Here is a 16,316-nt window from a genome sequence, read left to right as displayed (position 1 = left end):
CGCTACGTGTGCTAACAGGTTTTGGCCATGCTGTAGGTCTTGGTTCTCTGTGAATAGCAGTAGGAGCAGCAGTGTGACACGTGCGCTGGTCCTCCTCTCTCAGGTGCAGTGCATAGTGAAGCGCTACATGTGCTAACAGGTTTTGGCCATGCTGTAGGTCTTGGCTCTCTGTGAATTACATTACATTACATTACAGGCATTTGGCAGACGCTCTTATCCAGAGCGACGTACAACAAAGTGTATAACCATAACCAGGAACAAGTATGACGAAACCCCTAGAGAGAAGTACCGGTCCAAGTACAGGGAACAACCGCATAGTTCAACTTGGACCCTGATGGTTAAACTGATTAACACTAACAACGAGAACGGCAACAACGCAATCTATGGAAAAATAAAAATAAATAAATAAAAATAAATAAAAGTACAAGTAGTAGTAGGAGCAGCAGTGTGACGCGTGCGCTGGTCCTCCTCTCTCAGGTGCAGTGCATAGTGCTGTAGGTCTTGGTTCTCTGTGAATAGCAGTAGGAGCAGCAGTGTGACGCGTGCTCTGGTCCTCCTCTCTCAGGTGCAGTGCATAGTGCTGTAGGTCTTGGTTCTCTGTGAATAGCAGTAGGAGCAGCAGTGTGACGCGTGCGCTGGTCCTCCTCTCTCAGGTGCAGTGCATAGTGAAGCGCTAGCCTACGTGTGCTAACAGGTTTTGGCCATGCTGTAGGTCTTGGTTCTCTGTGAATAGCAGTAGGAGCAGCAGTGTGACGCGTGCGCTGGTCCTCCTCTCTCAGGTGCAGTGCATAGTGAAGCGCTGCGGGCTCCCCAGCAGCGGTAAGAAGCGCGAGCCCCTGCGGGTCTACCAGATCCCCCAGCGCCGGCGCATCAGCAAGGACCCCAAGCGGCTGACGCTGGCCGACCTGAAGATGCAGGCGGTGAAGGAGATCTGCTACGAGGTGGCGCTGGGCGACTTCCGCCACTCGCGGCAGGAGATCGAGGCCCTGGCCATCGTCAAGATGAAGGAGCTGTGCCGCATGTACGCCAAGCGCGACGCGCAGGAGCGCGACACCTGGCGCAGCGTGGCGCAGGACGTCTGGGACACGGTGGGCATCGGCGAGGAGCGCGGCCCGGGCGAGGAGGGCGGCGGGGGCAACGGCGGGGGCGGGGGCGGGGGCGAGGGCGAGGGGGGCAAGGCCGGCGTGTACGACCTGAAGGCCCACATCGACAAGCTGACGGACATCCTGCAGGAGGTGAAGCTGCAGAACAACATGAAGGACGAGGAGATCCGCGCGCTGCGCGACCGCATGGTGAAGATGGAGAGCATCATCCCCGCCGTGGGCCAGCCGGTAACGCACAAACACACACACACTCACACACACACACACACACACACACACACAGTACACACACACACTCGCACATAGAGTACAGACAGACACACACACCCACACACAGACACATATTTTAGCGCAAGTCATGGACATGACATCTGTTAGTTTCACTGTCAGATGACATCCATGACTGTGTCAAAATATGTGTCTGAGTGTGTGTGTGTGTGCCTGTCTGCGCTCTGTGTGTGTGTGTGTGTGTGTGAGAGAGAGAGAGAGAGAGAGAGAGAGAGAGAGAGAAGGAGAGATGGAGGGAGAGAGAGAGAGAGAGAGGGGGAGGGGGAGAGAGTGTGTGATCTGCTCTTTAATGAGTGGTGGTTTTAGCAGGTTGGTGGGACAGTGTGGTTCAGGGGCAGGTTCTCATAGGAGGGGAGCAAAACTCACGAAGGCAAGAGGCGTAACAGGCTTCAGAATAGGGTGTCCAATCTTGGGGTGTCCGATGTGGGTGCCGGTTTTTGTTCTAGCCCAGCACGAAGATGCCTGCTTCTATTTATGAAGTTCTTGATTGAAGTTCATGGTTAGTTATTCAGGTGAATCGGGTGTCATAGTGTTGGGCTAAAATAAAAACCTGCACCCTCACCGGCCCTTTTCGGATAAGACAGCGCTGCTTTAGGGGGTCTATGGTAAGAGCACGAGGTCTACTAGCTCGTCTGTGTGCTGAAGGCTGCAGGAGGAGGACAGCAGTGCAGTGAGGCTCTCCAAGGCCATGTGCAGGTCCCCACACAGCGTGGCTGAGAAGCACAAGGTCAGCTCAGGAGAACAGCAATCTGGGCAGGAGCCAGACGCAACCGTTTCAGTTTGCGCTGAAAGCACATTACCAGAGCACAACACGGTCCTCTCAGCTCCTGTAGAATCGCTGACTACTAGAAGTGTATTTTTGCCTTTTGTGATAAATTGGCAACCAACTTTGTCCCAAAATGGTGACCTAAATTTATATTTTAAGTGTGCTGCCGCGCTCTTTCATAAATGCGCTACACAATGCTTTTTCTGGCTTGCCATTAATGTTACACTCTTGTATAGCATTAAGTGGGAAAGCCTCCAAGTCTATATAGCGAGCCTGTCAAATGCTCGGACTGCTCTAAGAAAATTAAAACAAGATGGATGAAGCCATGCTCTGTTCCCACTGGGGTATTGATCTTTTTCCTCCTATTTTCCTTGAGGGATTTAATGCATTCCTACCCTAGTTCAGTGCATGGTTCCTTGCCTGGCCTTGTTTTTACCTTGTTTGCCTGAATAAATGAATGAATGGGTGAAACTTTGTATTCATTCATTTATACAGTCATTTCTGAATTGCTCAGAGTGGAGGCACCAGGACATTTTGTGTTGATTATGGGCAGCTGATACACCAAATCAAATGTAGAAAGTGGCTATTTGTATGTAGAAAGTCATTTTTACCATCTGACTTGCATTGTCTGTTGTAGGTTTGAATCTGGACTCTTTACAGACTGAATCACTGCTCACACATTTCCATAAGATTTCAAGGCCAGTTATGTCCTCTGTGTAGAGGCTGTGGAGGTAGCTGGCGGTGTTGTGTTTTTGAGGCCCGGTCCAAAAACTGATATAGCTGCTAGAAGGCAGATTTTTCTGTTCCATTTAAAGAGATGCTCTTATAGTATTAGAGTATTAGACAGCTGAAACTCCCAGAGGTGGAAAGTGCAGGGGTCATAAAGTATAAATGTGTTTCTTCCACCCATGAGCTCAGCCGGCTGACTTCACTTAGTTTTAATTGTGCTAATTAGCAAATCCAGGTGACTGGGTCAAAATACTGGGATAGATGTTTAGGCTGCTGGCCTGTTGCTCCTCACCTCTAACCCCCGCTCCGCCCCACGGCAGGACGAGGGCTCTCTGGAGGACTTCCTGCTGGAGAACGGGGAGGGGGGCGCGCCCCGGAGCGGGCCGGAGAGCGAGGACGGGCGCGGCTCGCAGGAGGACCTGCCGAAGGAGGTGCGCGTGAGCAAGCTGATGGAGGAGGACCCGGCCTTCCGCAGGGGCCGGCTGCGCTGGCTGAAGCAGGAGCAGACGCGCCTGCAGAACCTGCAGCAGCAGCAGATCGCCAAGCGCCTGCGCCGCGGCGGGGCCGGGGGCGGGGCTGAGGGCGGGGCCGGGGGCGGGGCCGGGGCCGGGCCACACCTGCCCGGCACCGGCCGCTTCATCCCGCCGCAGGACTGCAAGCTCAAGTTCCCCTTCAAGAGCAACCCCCAGCACCGCTACTCCTGGGGCCCCGCCACTGCCTTCATGCTGGGGATGGGGGGAGGCGAGGAGGGCCAGGCGGAGGGGGGAGGAGGAAGTGAAGATGGAGGAGAAGAAGGAGACGGGGGTGAGCAGGTGCAGGGAGACGGAGACGCACAGGGCCAGGCGAGCGGGAAAAACACGCCTTCGCCCTCGCCCCCTCCCTCCGCCCCCAACCCCATGCCCTCGATGCCCCTGCTGCCCCTCCCCTTCCCGCTGCCCATGCACGTGCCTGTGATCATGAGCCCCGGCAGCCACCGCATGCGCACGCCAAGCCCCCACCGGGCCTGGCAACAGCGCAGTTTCAGCAACAGCAACCACGGCAACCACTTCCCCCAGCAACAGCTACAGCAGCAGCAGCAGCAGCCACGCAGGTACCGGAGAAACTCCTTGGACGGCTCCACTGGCCCCAACAACCCGAACAACCACGGCAACCCCAACGGCTCCCCCAACGGCTCCCCCAACGGCTCCAACCACCAGGGGCGGCCCCGTTACCGCCGGCAGTCCTCCAACCCCGGGCAGGAGAGGGAGGGGCACGCCCGGCCCCGGGACGGGGGCTACCCCGACCAGCGCAAGCCCGGCTACCACCAACACTACCACCACCCCTACTACAGCCAGCAGCCGCAGTACGGCCACCCGCGAGCCGGGGGGCGCTACCAGCCCGACGGGGACCCGCCCCCGCACCGCCACCACAGCCCCCAGGAGAGGCCCGGGGGAGGCGGGGGCTGGGGACCCAACCCCAAATTCCAGGGCTACACCACCCCGCCGCGGATGCGTCGGCAGTTCAGCGCCCCCGACCTGAAGAGCAGGGAGACGCCCGTCTGAGGGGGGGGGGGCTGCTCTGCCGCCGCACGTCCACAGCGCTGGTCCTCTGGGGAGGACGCTCGAACCCCCCCGATTATGTCCCTGCACGGGCCGCGTCCTTCTCCACCTGCCTGTCCTGTTATTACTGTCCTTATTCATCCAGGTCCTGATTACTGTGCCTGTCTTTCCCCTCTGTTCCTCTCGGTGCTCCTTGCACAAAAACACATGTATACACACACACACGTCTCTCTCTATGTCTCTCCCGCTCTCCCGCTCTCTCTCTCTCTCTCTCTGTTTAGGGCCCAGCTGTGGCTCGCAGTAAGGGCATGGCTCACATGGGAAGGTAGCTGTTGTATTAATTGGCATTAATGCTGGCCTGAAGAGGACATGACAGTGTTTATGTCTGTTTTAAGACCGAGCTGGTAAAGGAGCCAACAAGTGAGCAGGCCCTTCCAACGACACGTGGAAGAACTGCATCCCCTTAGCGGGGCCATTAATGCTGAATAATGCAGGAGTACCATGCTTTCAAAGGGCCTGTGGAGCACTACAGGGTTTACACTAGAGACACTAATTTAATACGGAATTCTGAAATCCTCAGTTAGGGTTAGGTTCATCACTACACAAGAAGTAAGGCTCCAGTGAAGACAGAGGCATGCTTCACATGTGGAACGTCTCAGAACAAGAACTGGCAGTTACTCTGTCAACGCCCTGCGTTAGGGTCAGTGTTGAAATGCACAGTGAGCAGAGGACAGTAATCACGCATATAAAATACTGGGCCTTAAAACTACAAATACCGTACAAACACACCACTTCCTTCCTCCTCGTTCTCATTTCCCCATGCCCTTGACAATAACCGTTCAGAACTCTACATTATATTTCACTCTATGAATTAAGTAGAGAGGACACACAGAAGAGCAGGTGTATTTTGACAAATGTATTCCCCCCCCCCCCCCCCCCCCGTGCACAGAACATATATATATATATATATATAGCTAATGAGTATGGGAGACTGGTGTTTGCGTCTGTCGGAGTGCTGTGTCTGTATATGCGTTTGTGTGCGATGTGCGTGTCTACCGCAAGCTGCTGTAGAATGCTGTGGAGGGGAGGTAAAGGGGACGGGTGGGCAAATTAACATTTAGCTACTGAGACACCCAAAGAAATATTTGTCCTGTGTCGGAGGAACCTGGCCGCACCCCCCCCCCCCCCGAAAGGGGCGTGGCTACCCGGGTCGGCCTCGGCACCAGAGCGTACGCGGTCTGTAAACTGTAACGTGATGCTGTTTTTCTCTTGAGTTGCTGTTGATATTTTAGGTTTTCTGTTTTTTTCTTTTGTTTTTTAAGTTTTTTAGACTGATGTTTGAGAGTGGCACAGCCTCCGCAGTGCTATGGGAGGTCTAGACATACTGTATTTGGTGACAGTTAAAGATGGGGGTGTTGGGTGGAGGTAACAGTGGTAAAGGTGTTTTTACATCATCGACCCCATCAGTCAGTTCAGCCGCACACCCACAAGTGTCATGTGTGACTGACCTCAACCCATCAAAAGCACCTTGGGTTCCTTCACAACACTAATGCCGTTAAGCTCGGAACGTTTCTGTTTGCTGTTAGATGAAGTGTTTTGTTTTGTTGTTTTTTTTTTTTAATCCATAAATGATTTCATCACTATTAGCTGTTCATTTTTATGTTGCTGGATTGAATTTGTGGGCTGAGGGTGTTGATAAATTAAGCAATTTGTAAACTCTATATATTTTTTCTTTTCTTTTTTTCAAATGGAAATGAATTTGCGTCGGGTTTTAAGTCGTGTCTCGTAATGGACAGGTTACTTGCGGCCGTGATGAAAGTGGCGAAGCTGATCTGGAGAGGAAGAGGAGCAGCAGACTGACAGACGTGTGAGAGGGGGGGGCCCTTTTACTGTGTGTCTGTGGTGTGCATGTGGGTCCCCCCTCTCACAGTGCTTTCATTTTATTGGTCAGATTAACTGGAGCAGGACGCTGCTCGCCGTTACCTTATTCTTTCCCCGTTTTGACACTACAATGGGAGACACCGCGAGGAGAGGACTTCCCCTCTCGGTAATGACCGACGTATTCTTTAAGAGACGACTATCTCTGCCGTTTGCTTTCACTGCCAGCTGAAGGAAGAATTGAGCAAGTAGATAATTGTTTGAGAGCGCAACAGCGGTTACTGGTTAAGGTGGGAGGGGGTGTTGTAAGAATGCAGAGAAACACTAGTCACAAGCCAAGTTAAACGTCTATTTTATGAAACCTCACAGATGCTGGGGCAGTGGCGTTTTACACTGTCTGAATGCAGCAGCCTGTGCTGTTCACTGATGGGTCTGAGGAGGTGTGAGCAGGCACAGGGCACCAGAGTGCTACTCTGCACAGGGAGCTGGCTAACTGTGCTCCGTAAGGCAGGATGGCAGTGAGCGGCCCAGTGCCACACTGCACAGGCTAGGCCTTTGCTTTACCCGCATGTGCGAAGAGAAAAACGTGCCGTTATGGAGAGCAGTCTGAGCAGCAGATGGCAATGATCTGTACCGGCATCAGACACCAGGTTGAGACCTACAGACCATAGATACACGGGGAAGTAGACACCAGGTTGAGACCTACAGACCGTAGATACACAGGGAAGTAGATGCGGGGTGTGAAAGTGGCTGTTGAGTATAATTTAAATTCAGTTTTGTCTTTTCAATTGATTGGTGGCCCGCCATGCAATATGACGTCATGGTTTTTAGCTTGAAATCATGGGGTATTTGTCAGTGTTACAGGATAGTCCTCATGGTGCCTTTTAAATAGCAAATCTTTGCCACCGAAGTGCATCTGGCACAGGACGGGTTGGAAGAGGCTGGGAACTTGGTTGGAGAAGAAAGATTTCAGTACTGAGGGCTGAGAGCGGAGCCCGTGCGAGCTCAAACAGCCCTGTGCAATAGGGTTCTCATTAGGTCTGTCAGTCATCCCTGACAGAACCAGATGCAGCCTGCTGGTCTGAATGTAGCCATTAGAGGGGTTTAGGTGCACGCGTAAGCTGGATAGCTGGTAGAATGTGTCAGGCAAGGTTAGTTTATTGGTCAGCGAACGTGAAATGAATCTGAAAGCGCGGCGTATGGAGGAGAGGGGCGGTGATGTGGGCGTTGACGCGAGGGCGTGAAAACTTTATTCACACCCGTGGGAGAACTTTTCTCTCCCAAGCTGCTCCATGCGGGAGTATTCTCTTTTAGATAATCTCTGTAGGAGTGCAGTTCCGTGGCCGTGTCAGATCTGTGGAACTGAAAGTGAGTGCAGAGGCTTGATTCAGGACCAGCGACAGGAGTGCAAGTCCTCCTGCTGTAGGAGAGGTTTTCATTTAGGAACACACCCACTGAGTCCCCGTTCGTCACAGGTGTCAGGAACGATGGAGTAAGTCTCGGTTAAACCACAGCAACGAAAGGCGAGCTAGACTTCGCATTTATGTCCGAATCCTCAAGTCATATTTTTCATCCTCCTGGGGCTACTAATTCTGTTAGCGTTTCATCTTCATTTATACTTAAATTACCTGCCTGGGTAGGCCTGGCATCAAGAATTTATGGATTATTGTTTCCAACAACCTGGAAAGTCCCATGGCCTCGTGAGTCACATGGATTAGACCGCATAAGAGCTGAAAAATGTAGCTTGCAGCAGCACAGCGAAGAAGTGTTCAGAAAATCTCCACCACTGTGAAATTCTACCCTGGGAACACACCCATAGGGTCAGAGCTTTCTGTGACCCCGTGGTGTGCATCTCTAGCAGGGTCAGTTCTGAACCAAGTCTCTGTGGTACAGGGAGGCTTTAAGAAGTCCCCATTTTTTAAATTCGACTGTGGAATCAAGGAGGACTGTGTAACCACAGCCGGCCCAACCTGGCTGCTGATAGCTCAGCTGGGATTATGTTACTCTATTACACAGTAACTGGCTACTGGCCCTCAAACTAGCATCAGGCAGAACTGAATGAGATGGACAGTGAGCTCCTTAAAGGCTCTACAAGGATTTTAACATTTACTTTTTAACTGGATGAAAGCGGGTCCACTGGGAGTAGAGTATAGTTTTTTGTTTTTTTTTCCCCCTCCATCAAAAATGCAATTTTACTGATCCGATCATTTGAACCAAATGGGAGTGACTGGTTTGACTTGAGGCCATGGGCTTGTGCTGTTACCAGGTGCATGAGACGCACAGCTGAGACAAAAAAAAAAACAGGAGGAGAAAGAAATGGATGTGGGAAAACGTTCAGAATTAAATGGACTGCCCCACATAAAAATGCAATTTCATAGATGCAATGGAGGAAGGGCGTTAATGTATTGCTATTATGCAGTGAACGAAGTGAGTTTTCTTTTAAATTTTCAGTTTTTTTTTTTTTTTAAACATTTTTATTTTAGGACAATCTATTACAGTGTGTTTCTGAATTTCTGGGTTTGTGCTTTTTTTTTCCTTTGGATTCTTCTTTCACTTTGCTTTTATATCTGTTTAACTTGCAGCACCCTAATATCTGCTTCGACCCCCAATTTACCGTGTGTGCATTTTCCATGTTTTTTTTAATATATTAGTGTTCTCCATTACCCAGTGTACCTCCATGTTATGATCATTTTGTGTCATTGCTTTTCCAGTAATTTCCCATAATGCTGTGGTGTCAGTGCTCCGCTCCCCCAGCGCATGGGAAGCTGCTACGGAAACCGCCGTTTCCTTACTTTGTTCCCTGCCTGGGTGCTGACTGCCTGAGGGACGCCTGTAACTGGGTTTTAAAGCAAAATGAAAGGATCACGTGATCAGAAGAAGGATTCAAGTGTAAAACCAGTTGCCTCGATGGTTTTGGCTTCAGGTCTTTGATTGAAAGCCTGGCTCGTGATCGAACTGAATCATTTCTCCCTCTCAGCTCTGCGACGTTTTGAGCTCGTCTGCTCGCAGCCATTTTGTTTTGGCGTTCCTAGACTATGAATGGAACCAGCGAACCCCACCTCCTTCCTGCCTAACCTGTACTAAGCCTTGAACCAGACCTCTCGTGGACAGAACCTACACAAAGTGGTCTCGCTCTCTTCATTTTTTTATTTTTTGTTTTATTTTTTTTTAGTTGGCCTTTCACTTATTTGTTTTTCTTGATTGGGAAAGACTGGGAAAGGCACAACTGTATAAGTTGATGGTAACCCGAGCTTGAAAACATGAAACTTAAATAAAGGAATATAAAAAATGGCCAATGATGAACTGTGTTTTTGTATTTCCAGACCATGTTCAGAATGCCTTGTCCTTCTCCTAGATGGGCACACTATTGAATGAAATTTTCTTCCAAATTAGAACTGACCTTCCATTATTTTGCACTGAAAATCATGACTGTTCCTGTAAAGGAATGTTATTTCGAGTTTAAAGGTGTGTTTCTGAAGAGGTGCCTTCCTCCCTGTTGTACGAGAGTAACCGTAGGAGTAGAACGCAGTGTGGAAAGGGAGATTAAAAGATTGTAATGAGGACTGTGGTCCCCTTGCGCTTAAATGCCCCAGAAAACCAGCTTTGTGAACATCATTTAACTTGGTCGCGTTCCATCACGGCAGGAATAATGGACATTAAAAATAGGGGAAGAGCCCATCTGCTGCTCCCGTTACCAGCAAGTGAGAGGCAGCTGCAGTTCAAGAGGCCAAAGGTCTCATCCTGGATTAAATGTGTATGATATCTAAGCAGGGACGCATGATCCGTTTGCCTGTTTAGATACGTTTAATTTGTTGGACTGTAGTGCATTTCCTCAGTGGACGTAATGATAATACAGCTTTTATGTGCTACGATATTAAGAGTGGGTCACGTTTGGGTCATGTTTTTACGTGGTCAGCTGTGTCCACATTCAGAAGGAGCATGCTGGCTCTGTGATGCAAGGTCTAAAGTCTTTATTTTTACAGTCAAACCAGTGTACTGTGACGTCTTTGTTGTGCTAGGAATGTTGCCATGTCTTTAGCTTATTAACTAAATTTTCTACAACAATATATCCTTTTATTTAACAAGGCAGACATATTGAGATACACAATTTCTTTTACAAGGGAGACCTGACCAGCAGCTCAACACAAAATTATATGGTAAGAATTGTAATGCTCAATAAAAACAGAATACTAATGATTAAATACAGTTACACACTTCTGCCAATCCTTCCTGTATTCTTCATTTGTTACTCTTATTAAAATGAGGCTCACTCTCCAGTGTTCCAAAGATTATTTCAGTCAGGACCAAGGAGCCAGGAAGAAAAATGCTTTACTCCATTGCTTAGATCTTTATCTGTACCTGGAATTTAATCAAAGCTTGAGAACAGAGGTCATAAGAACTACAGAAAGGTTTTGGTGTACAAAGGTATTATGGGAAAGTCCTGAGAACTGTCACATACAGTCTCACTCCCCCATACATTTTGTATATACTTGGGCAGTACATTGTTTTGTTTTTTTAAAACACTATAATGTGCATGCAAAATCTTTCTGTGTGATGGATTATTGGATAGGATTTAGGGCGAAAAGATGCATGGTCATTACAGCTGGACGAAAATCACTGGGGATTACAGTGCAATGTATAAATTCTGTTTTATGGATTTCATTTCTCATGGTTTATCCTTTGAGACCTAGTTGTGTGCCTGAAAATGGTAATCACTTTTGGTTTAGCTGCTGTTAACATTCGTAACATTGTTTCTACACCTTGAAATGGATTCAACTAAAAAACAAAAACCCACAGGTAAATTAATTCCACCTACTACATGAACCACACACGTCTCTATACTGTCACTGTCTCCGGGAGTTCTTGGGACGTTAATGAGCGTAGTGCATTTGACTTTCCAAGCAGTCTGTGTGTGTGGTTGCATTATCTGCCGTATGTCTGATGATGATGCAGCCCCATACAGTTGGTATGCTGGGCACAGATAGGCTATATCACTCTCGCCTCAGGGATGTTGGTAAATTTGCTGATGCTATTTATGTTTTTCCGCTGTGCACTGACTCTCATCCTGGGTTTGGGCTCTTTAGAGCTGTGTCAGGGAGACTGAGTGACATGGGAACATGGGGAGGAACTGAGATAATCCATTTTGGAACACAAGTCCATGGCATACATAAGGAAACCTGTTTATGAGAAGATCTTTTGTATTTACACACACACCCACTCACACAGCCCCTAATAACCACACAGACACCCTTTAAAGGACATTTTAGGGCAGCATAGAAGTAAGCAGAACAGAAGTGACTGCAGATTCATGGACAAATAACGTTGTGGGGACATGATTGATAAAAACTGAAGAGAAATAAAGTAAGGACATTTCATCTTATTTTCTACTTTCATCCTGTCAAAACAAACATTGAATATGCTGTAGGGTCATTTCAGGCTTTTGTGACAACAAAATTGGGAAAATTAAGTGGTTTCCACTTCAGCACAGTATTTTCCATGCAGAGCAGAACTGGGCCTTCTACCTATATGCATTTATCACCTTGACATAAGAGGACCAAATAAATTAAAAGCAGAAACATTAATTGAGGAAATATGGCTTTATAAGCTGATCTAGTCAAAAGCCAACACTTAGCAGACTAATTAATTTCAGTGGTTGGTGTCACGTTAAATCTACACCAATGCTACCGGGAGATCTTACACTTGCTGATACCCATTAATAAGTATAGTATTTGCTGGAAATCCTTGTGAACAGTTTTTTGGCACAATACAATCAGAGGTTCAGCTTATAAATAATATGTGTATTTGTCTTTCATCAATCTCTGGCAGAGAGTTAGTCATACATAAATTATATTGTGGACACAATGCCACTTTTTCCACAGATCCTTTTTCAAATAGAACAGTTCACACATTCTGATGGTTTTAATGAATTATTAACTCTAGATGAATACAAATTACACTCTGTGACAAGAAAGATTTATAGTGGGCTTTGTGGATTCTACTCAAGCTGCAAGTAGTTATGCAGGGAAGCATGTTATTTAAGTAAAATTGATTCTTCCGTTTGTTTAAGGATGGATGGATATAAGGATGGTTTACTTGTCTTAGAAGTTGTGTTGATCGTTACAGTGCTTATCCTATGATTTCTTAGTTTAAAATATTTAGGCTTGACAACATAGTAAGCTCAAATGACTATCCATCATTGGGCAAAAACAGCACTGCTAATAATTGTAATTCAGCAGATGCTCTGTCCCAGGGTGACTTACTGTACAATAATTTTGGTATTGAGGGTGAAGCCATGGGTGTGGTGAATTCAAATCGCATTCCAAGGTCCCCACTCACATCTCTTCAAATACTCTCTCAAAAAATAGCTCAACTGAAAATTTCTGAATTTGAAATTTGAAATGAGTAAATATTATTATAAATGATCAGTATCAGAAATGTATTCCAAATTTCTTGGTTGCAATTTTGAGTACAGTAACCCAGAACAAGTTAAAGCACAATGTATGTGTGTCATTGCTTCGAAGGAACTACTTAATAACCTGGTGCACACATTTAAAGCTAAAGATTGTACTTCTGTTTAATATTGCTTTTCAAATGATCATTTTAAATTTAAGCCTTGTCTTGATTATGTTTGTTGAAGCAAGGAAATCTAGTGCAGGTGACTGCACACAGCTTCCCTGAGGTGCCCCCCCCAATTAAATGTTTAATATCAAGTGGCCCGGAAAAAAAATCATATACTGCTATTTAATAAAAAATAATAACTTACATTATATCAATCTTATATGTTTTTCACCTGGCAGGTGCCGTCGCTGTCATCAGAATGAGGTTCACCGTTTCTCTCCTGATTTTGTATAACTTATACTTGACTATGACTAGCTGTTGCCGTAGTGACAGGAATCCGGATAACCGACCACGTGTCAACTGCACCGGGATGAGTCTGAGCAATGTTCCACCTGCAATTGATCCAGCTACTGAAGTCATAGTTCTTACAGACAATGAGTTTGCGTCCCTGTCCTGGACCTCTTACCAGAGCTTCCATAAGTTGCATGAGTTAGACCTCTCCCGGAACAAAGTGTCGTCACTAGAGAACATTCCAGACCTGATCCTCCCCTCTTTGAGCATCCTCCGTCTCTCGGGTAACCGGCTCCAGGAACTCCCAGCATCTGCCTTTGTTGCTGCATCCAAGCTGATGGAGATCTTCCTGCGTGCAAACCAGCTGCGCACTCTGAACGAGGAAACTTTCAAGGACCTGGAGAAACTGGAGGTCCTGGACCTCTCCCAAAACCTCATCCAGGTGCTGCCTTTGTCGCTGCTGGCCGTCATTAACACCAAATTCCTCAAGACCTTTGATGTGGAGGACAATCGTCTCAAGGTCATGCCAGACAAGTTCTTTTCCAAGTTACCTGACATCCCATATGTCTACTTGTCCAAGAACCTCTGGGTCTGCAACTGCAATGTGGCTTATCTGTCACGCTGGCTAGAGGATCAGGGTCACAACGTCTACGTGCACACAGGTCCATCCAATATTGTAAATGACCCAGAGAGTGTGGTGTGTGACAGCCCGAGTTCACTAAAAGATCGGGCCATCATTGATTTGCAAGAGGATGACTACTGCCCTCCCTCCCCCCTTGGTGACATGGATTCCACTGGAGCCCCTGCAACCATCTCGCGGACAGAGTCCTTCCAATCTACAGCCTCACCATCCACCACCGCGGCCATCCGTAGGATTCTCTCTACTGCGCATATCCCCTCATCAACCCAAACCGCTGCAGCCACCCAGACAACGACCATCATTCCTAACCAGGCCAAAACCACCACCACACCCGCAATAATCCAAACCACCACGTCCACCCAGACCTCTCCCACCACACACACCTTTATCAGAACAACCACACCCACCCAGCCTCACACCACTGGTTACACATTTTGGTTTGTAACCGCAATAACAAGTTATTACCGAACATGGACTGGGTATAAATATTATGTAACAGAGTTTGCCACGTCTAAGATGGTAGCTGAGGAGGAGATGGAATCAGAGCCTACCACTATGTCTACCACTTTTCAAATGACAACTATACCCACACCCACACCCACCACTATGTCTACCACTTTTCAAATGACAACTATACCCACACCCACACCCACCACTATGTCTACCACTTTTCAAATGACAACTATACCCACATCCACATCCACACCCACATCCAAACCCCTGTCCACGCCTCCATCCACAACCGAACATCATCAAACCACGACTGGTTCTCCTTGGACCACAAAGCAGTCTCTCACTGTTCGCTCTGTGGTTTTGGACAGTAGGATACAGGAGAGACCAGTGGTGTATTACTGTTGGTGGCTATTCATTGGTTACCTTTGTCTGTGTGTCTTGCTGGTCTTCTGGCTGTGCATAATCTCCCTCTGGTCCCTTCGAGTCTACCTCAGAGTCTATTTGCCTCTTGTGCGAAAGAAACAGGAGCAGAGGAGAAACACAGCGAGGCTGCTGGGATATCATGTCAGACAGGGAAAGGACACAGAAGGGAGGGAAGAGAATGCTGGGTGGAGAGGGAAAGTGGGTGATCAGGCAGGGACAATTTCACTGCCTTTGGAGGGTGCTGAGGGGGTGCAAGCTTTGTTTCGCTCTGTGCTTTTTGTCTACAAGACTGAGGAAAAGAAAGAAGGGGAGGGGGAGGGGGAGGGGGAGGAGGGGTGTGAGGCAGTAAAATCTGAGGATACAGCGAGGAAAGATGGACCTACTACAAGTCAAGAATGTATGATAAGTGAAGGTATTGGAAGAATAGACATTGGAGGGGGAGGAAAGGGGGAGGTGCACAGGAAGACATTATACAAGGTGATCAGCCGAGAGGAAGAGATAACAGGATGGAGTGATGTGGATATGAGCCAGAAGTCTAATGAAGGAAATCAAAATGAGCAAGCGGAGAGAGTGATGCAAGGATGGTCAGAGAGAAACAGGAGAAGCAGTGAGCTCAAAAAGAGGTACAGCTTGATCTTAAGAGAAGAGCGAGTAGAAGGGGAGGAATGGGGAAGGAGTAGGAGCAGGGAGCCCTCCATTGGGAATGAGTGGGTTGTAAGAGAGTGGATGCTGAGAGACAGAGTGGGAGAGGCTGCAGCAGGGGATACAAGAGAGGAGGATTGGTGGTCATTGATGCCTTTGATTGCAAGTAGCACTGACCTTGAACCAAGAGGTGGAGACAGCTCCACCACCAGCAATGACATCACTTTAGAGACTCGTCTCTGAACATCCTCGCGTATGCATTTTGCCTGTGTGTGTTTGACCAGACACATATAAAGCAGGGGTCACATATCAAGCCTGGAAATGCAGGAAATAGTTGTAAATTGTAAATTAAGTCATACATTGAACGAATGAACAACATAATTTGATGTCAGTCAAGCTAAATGTCTGAATTTGAATGCAAATGAAACATTTTTTCAGAATTGAATCATGAATAGTACTTACTGATCCCTTCAGTGAATCATGGATGCTGTTGTAGAACCCTGCTGTAGAGCTCTGTACTGGACATTCTTCCCAGCCTGCTCTGCCCATTGCTTCTGACTGCTGGCACATGAGATCTTTCATCTCCTTTGCCTTTGGGTCCCACATTCATATGAATTTGTTTATCTCCTGCTAAATCCTTGCATTTATGCAATATCAGCATTATCTAGAAAATAAATGTGTACATTTTACTTGAGAAAAATAATAAAAGAATAGCTTGATGTTTGCTTCAGAATCATAATTAAAATATCCTGAGCATCCCTGAATGAAGGCTGAGTTGATTTGTTATACAAAAAAATATACTCACCAGTTCATTTTCAGACATAAACACAAGAACTTTTCTTTTTTTTACAAATAAACAAAAGGACACATGATAAATTAAAGGTTATGGTAATAGGAAGTTAGAATAAAATTGATTATTTCTATTTTACAAATGGGCCTATTTCAGCAGTATCATTGCTGTATAGAAATCAAACAGGTCTAAAGCAATCAGCGAGTTACTAATGGCA

General features: G+C 47.4%; 2 protein-coding genes across 2 annotated transcripts in view; both read left to right on the top strand.

The window, feature by feature from the left end:
* Nucleotides 1-9,593, top strand: part of LOC135251503 (kinesin-like protein KIF1C) — a 50,282-nt gene extending 40,689 nt beyond the window's left edge. The window contains exons 22-23 of the mRNA XM_064329023.1: nucleotides 780-1,331; nucleotides 3,207-9,593. Coding sequence (XP_064185093.1) covers nucleotides 780-1,331; nucleotides 3,207-4,427 — 1,773 coding nt within the window. The 3' untranslated portion in view covers nucleotides 4,428-9,593. The remainder of the gene's footprint in view (nucleotides 1-779; nucleotides 1,332-3,206) is intronic.
* A 1,863-nt stretch (nucleotides 9,594-11,456) lies between these two features.
* LOC135251958 (platelet glycoprotein Ib alpha chain) lies at nucleotides 11,457-15,552 on the top strand. Its single transcript, XM_064329838.1, has 2 exons — nucleotides 11,457-11,663; nucleotides 13,100-15,552. The coding sequence occupies exon 2, from the start codon at nucleotides 13,120-13,122 to the stop codon at nucleotides 15,550-15,552; it is 2,433 nt and encodes an 810-aa protein (XP_064185908.1). The 5' UTR covers nucleotides 11,457-11,663; nucleotides 13,100-13,119.
* The last annotated feature ends 764 nt before the right edge of the window (nucleotides 15,553-16,316 follow it).

This window comes from Anguilla rostrata, chromosome 3 (genome assembly GCF_018555375.3).
Source record: "Anguilla rostrata isolate EN2019 chromosome 3, ASM1855537v3, whole genome shotgun sequence".
Lineage (NCBI taxonomy): Eukaryota > Metazoa > Chordata > Actinopteri > Anguilliformes > Anguillidae > Anguilla > Anguilla rostrata.
This window is presented reverse-complemented; position numbering and strand designations above follow the sequence as displayed.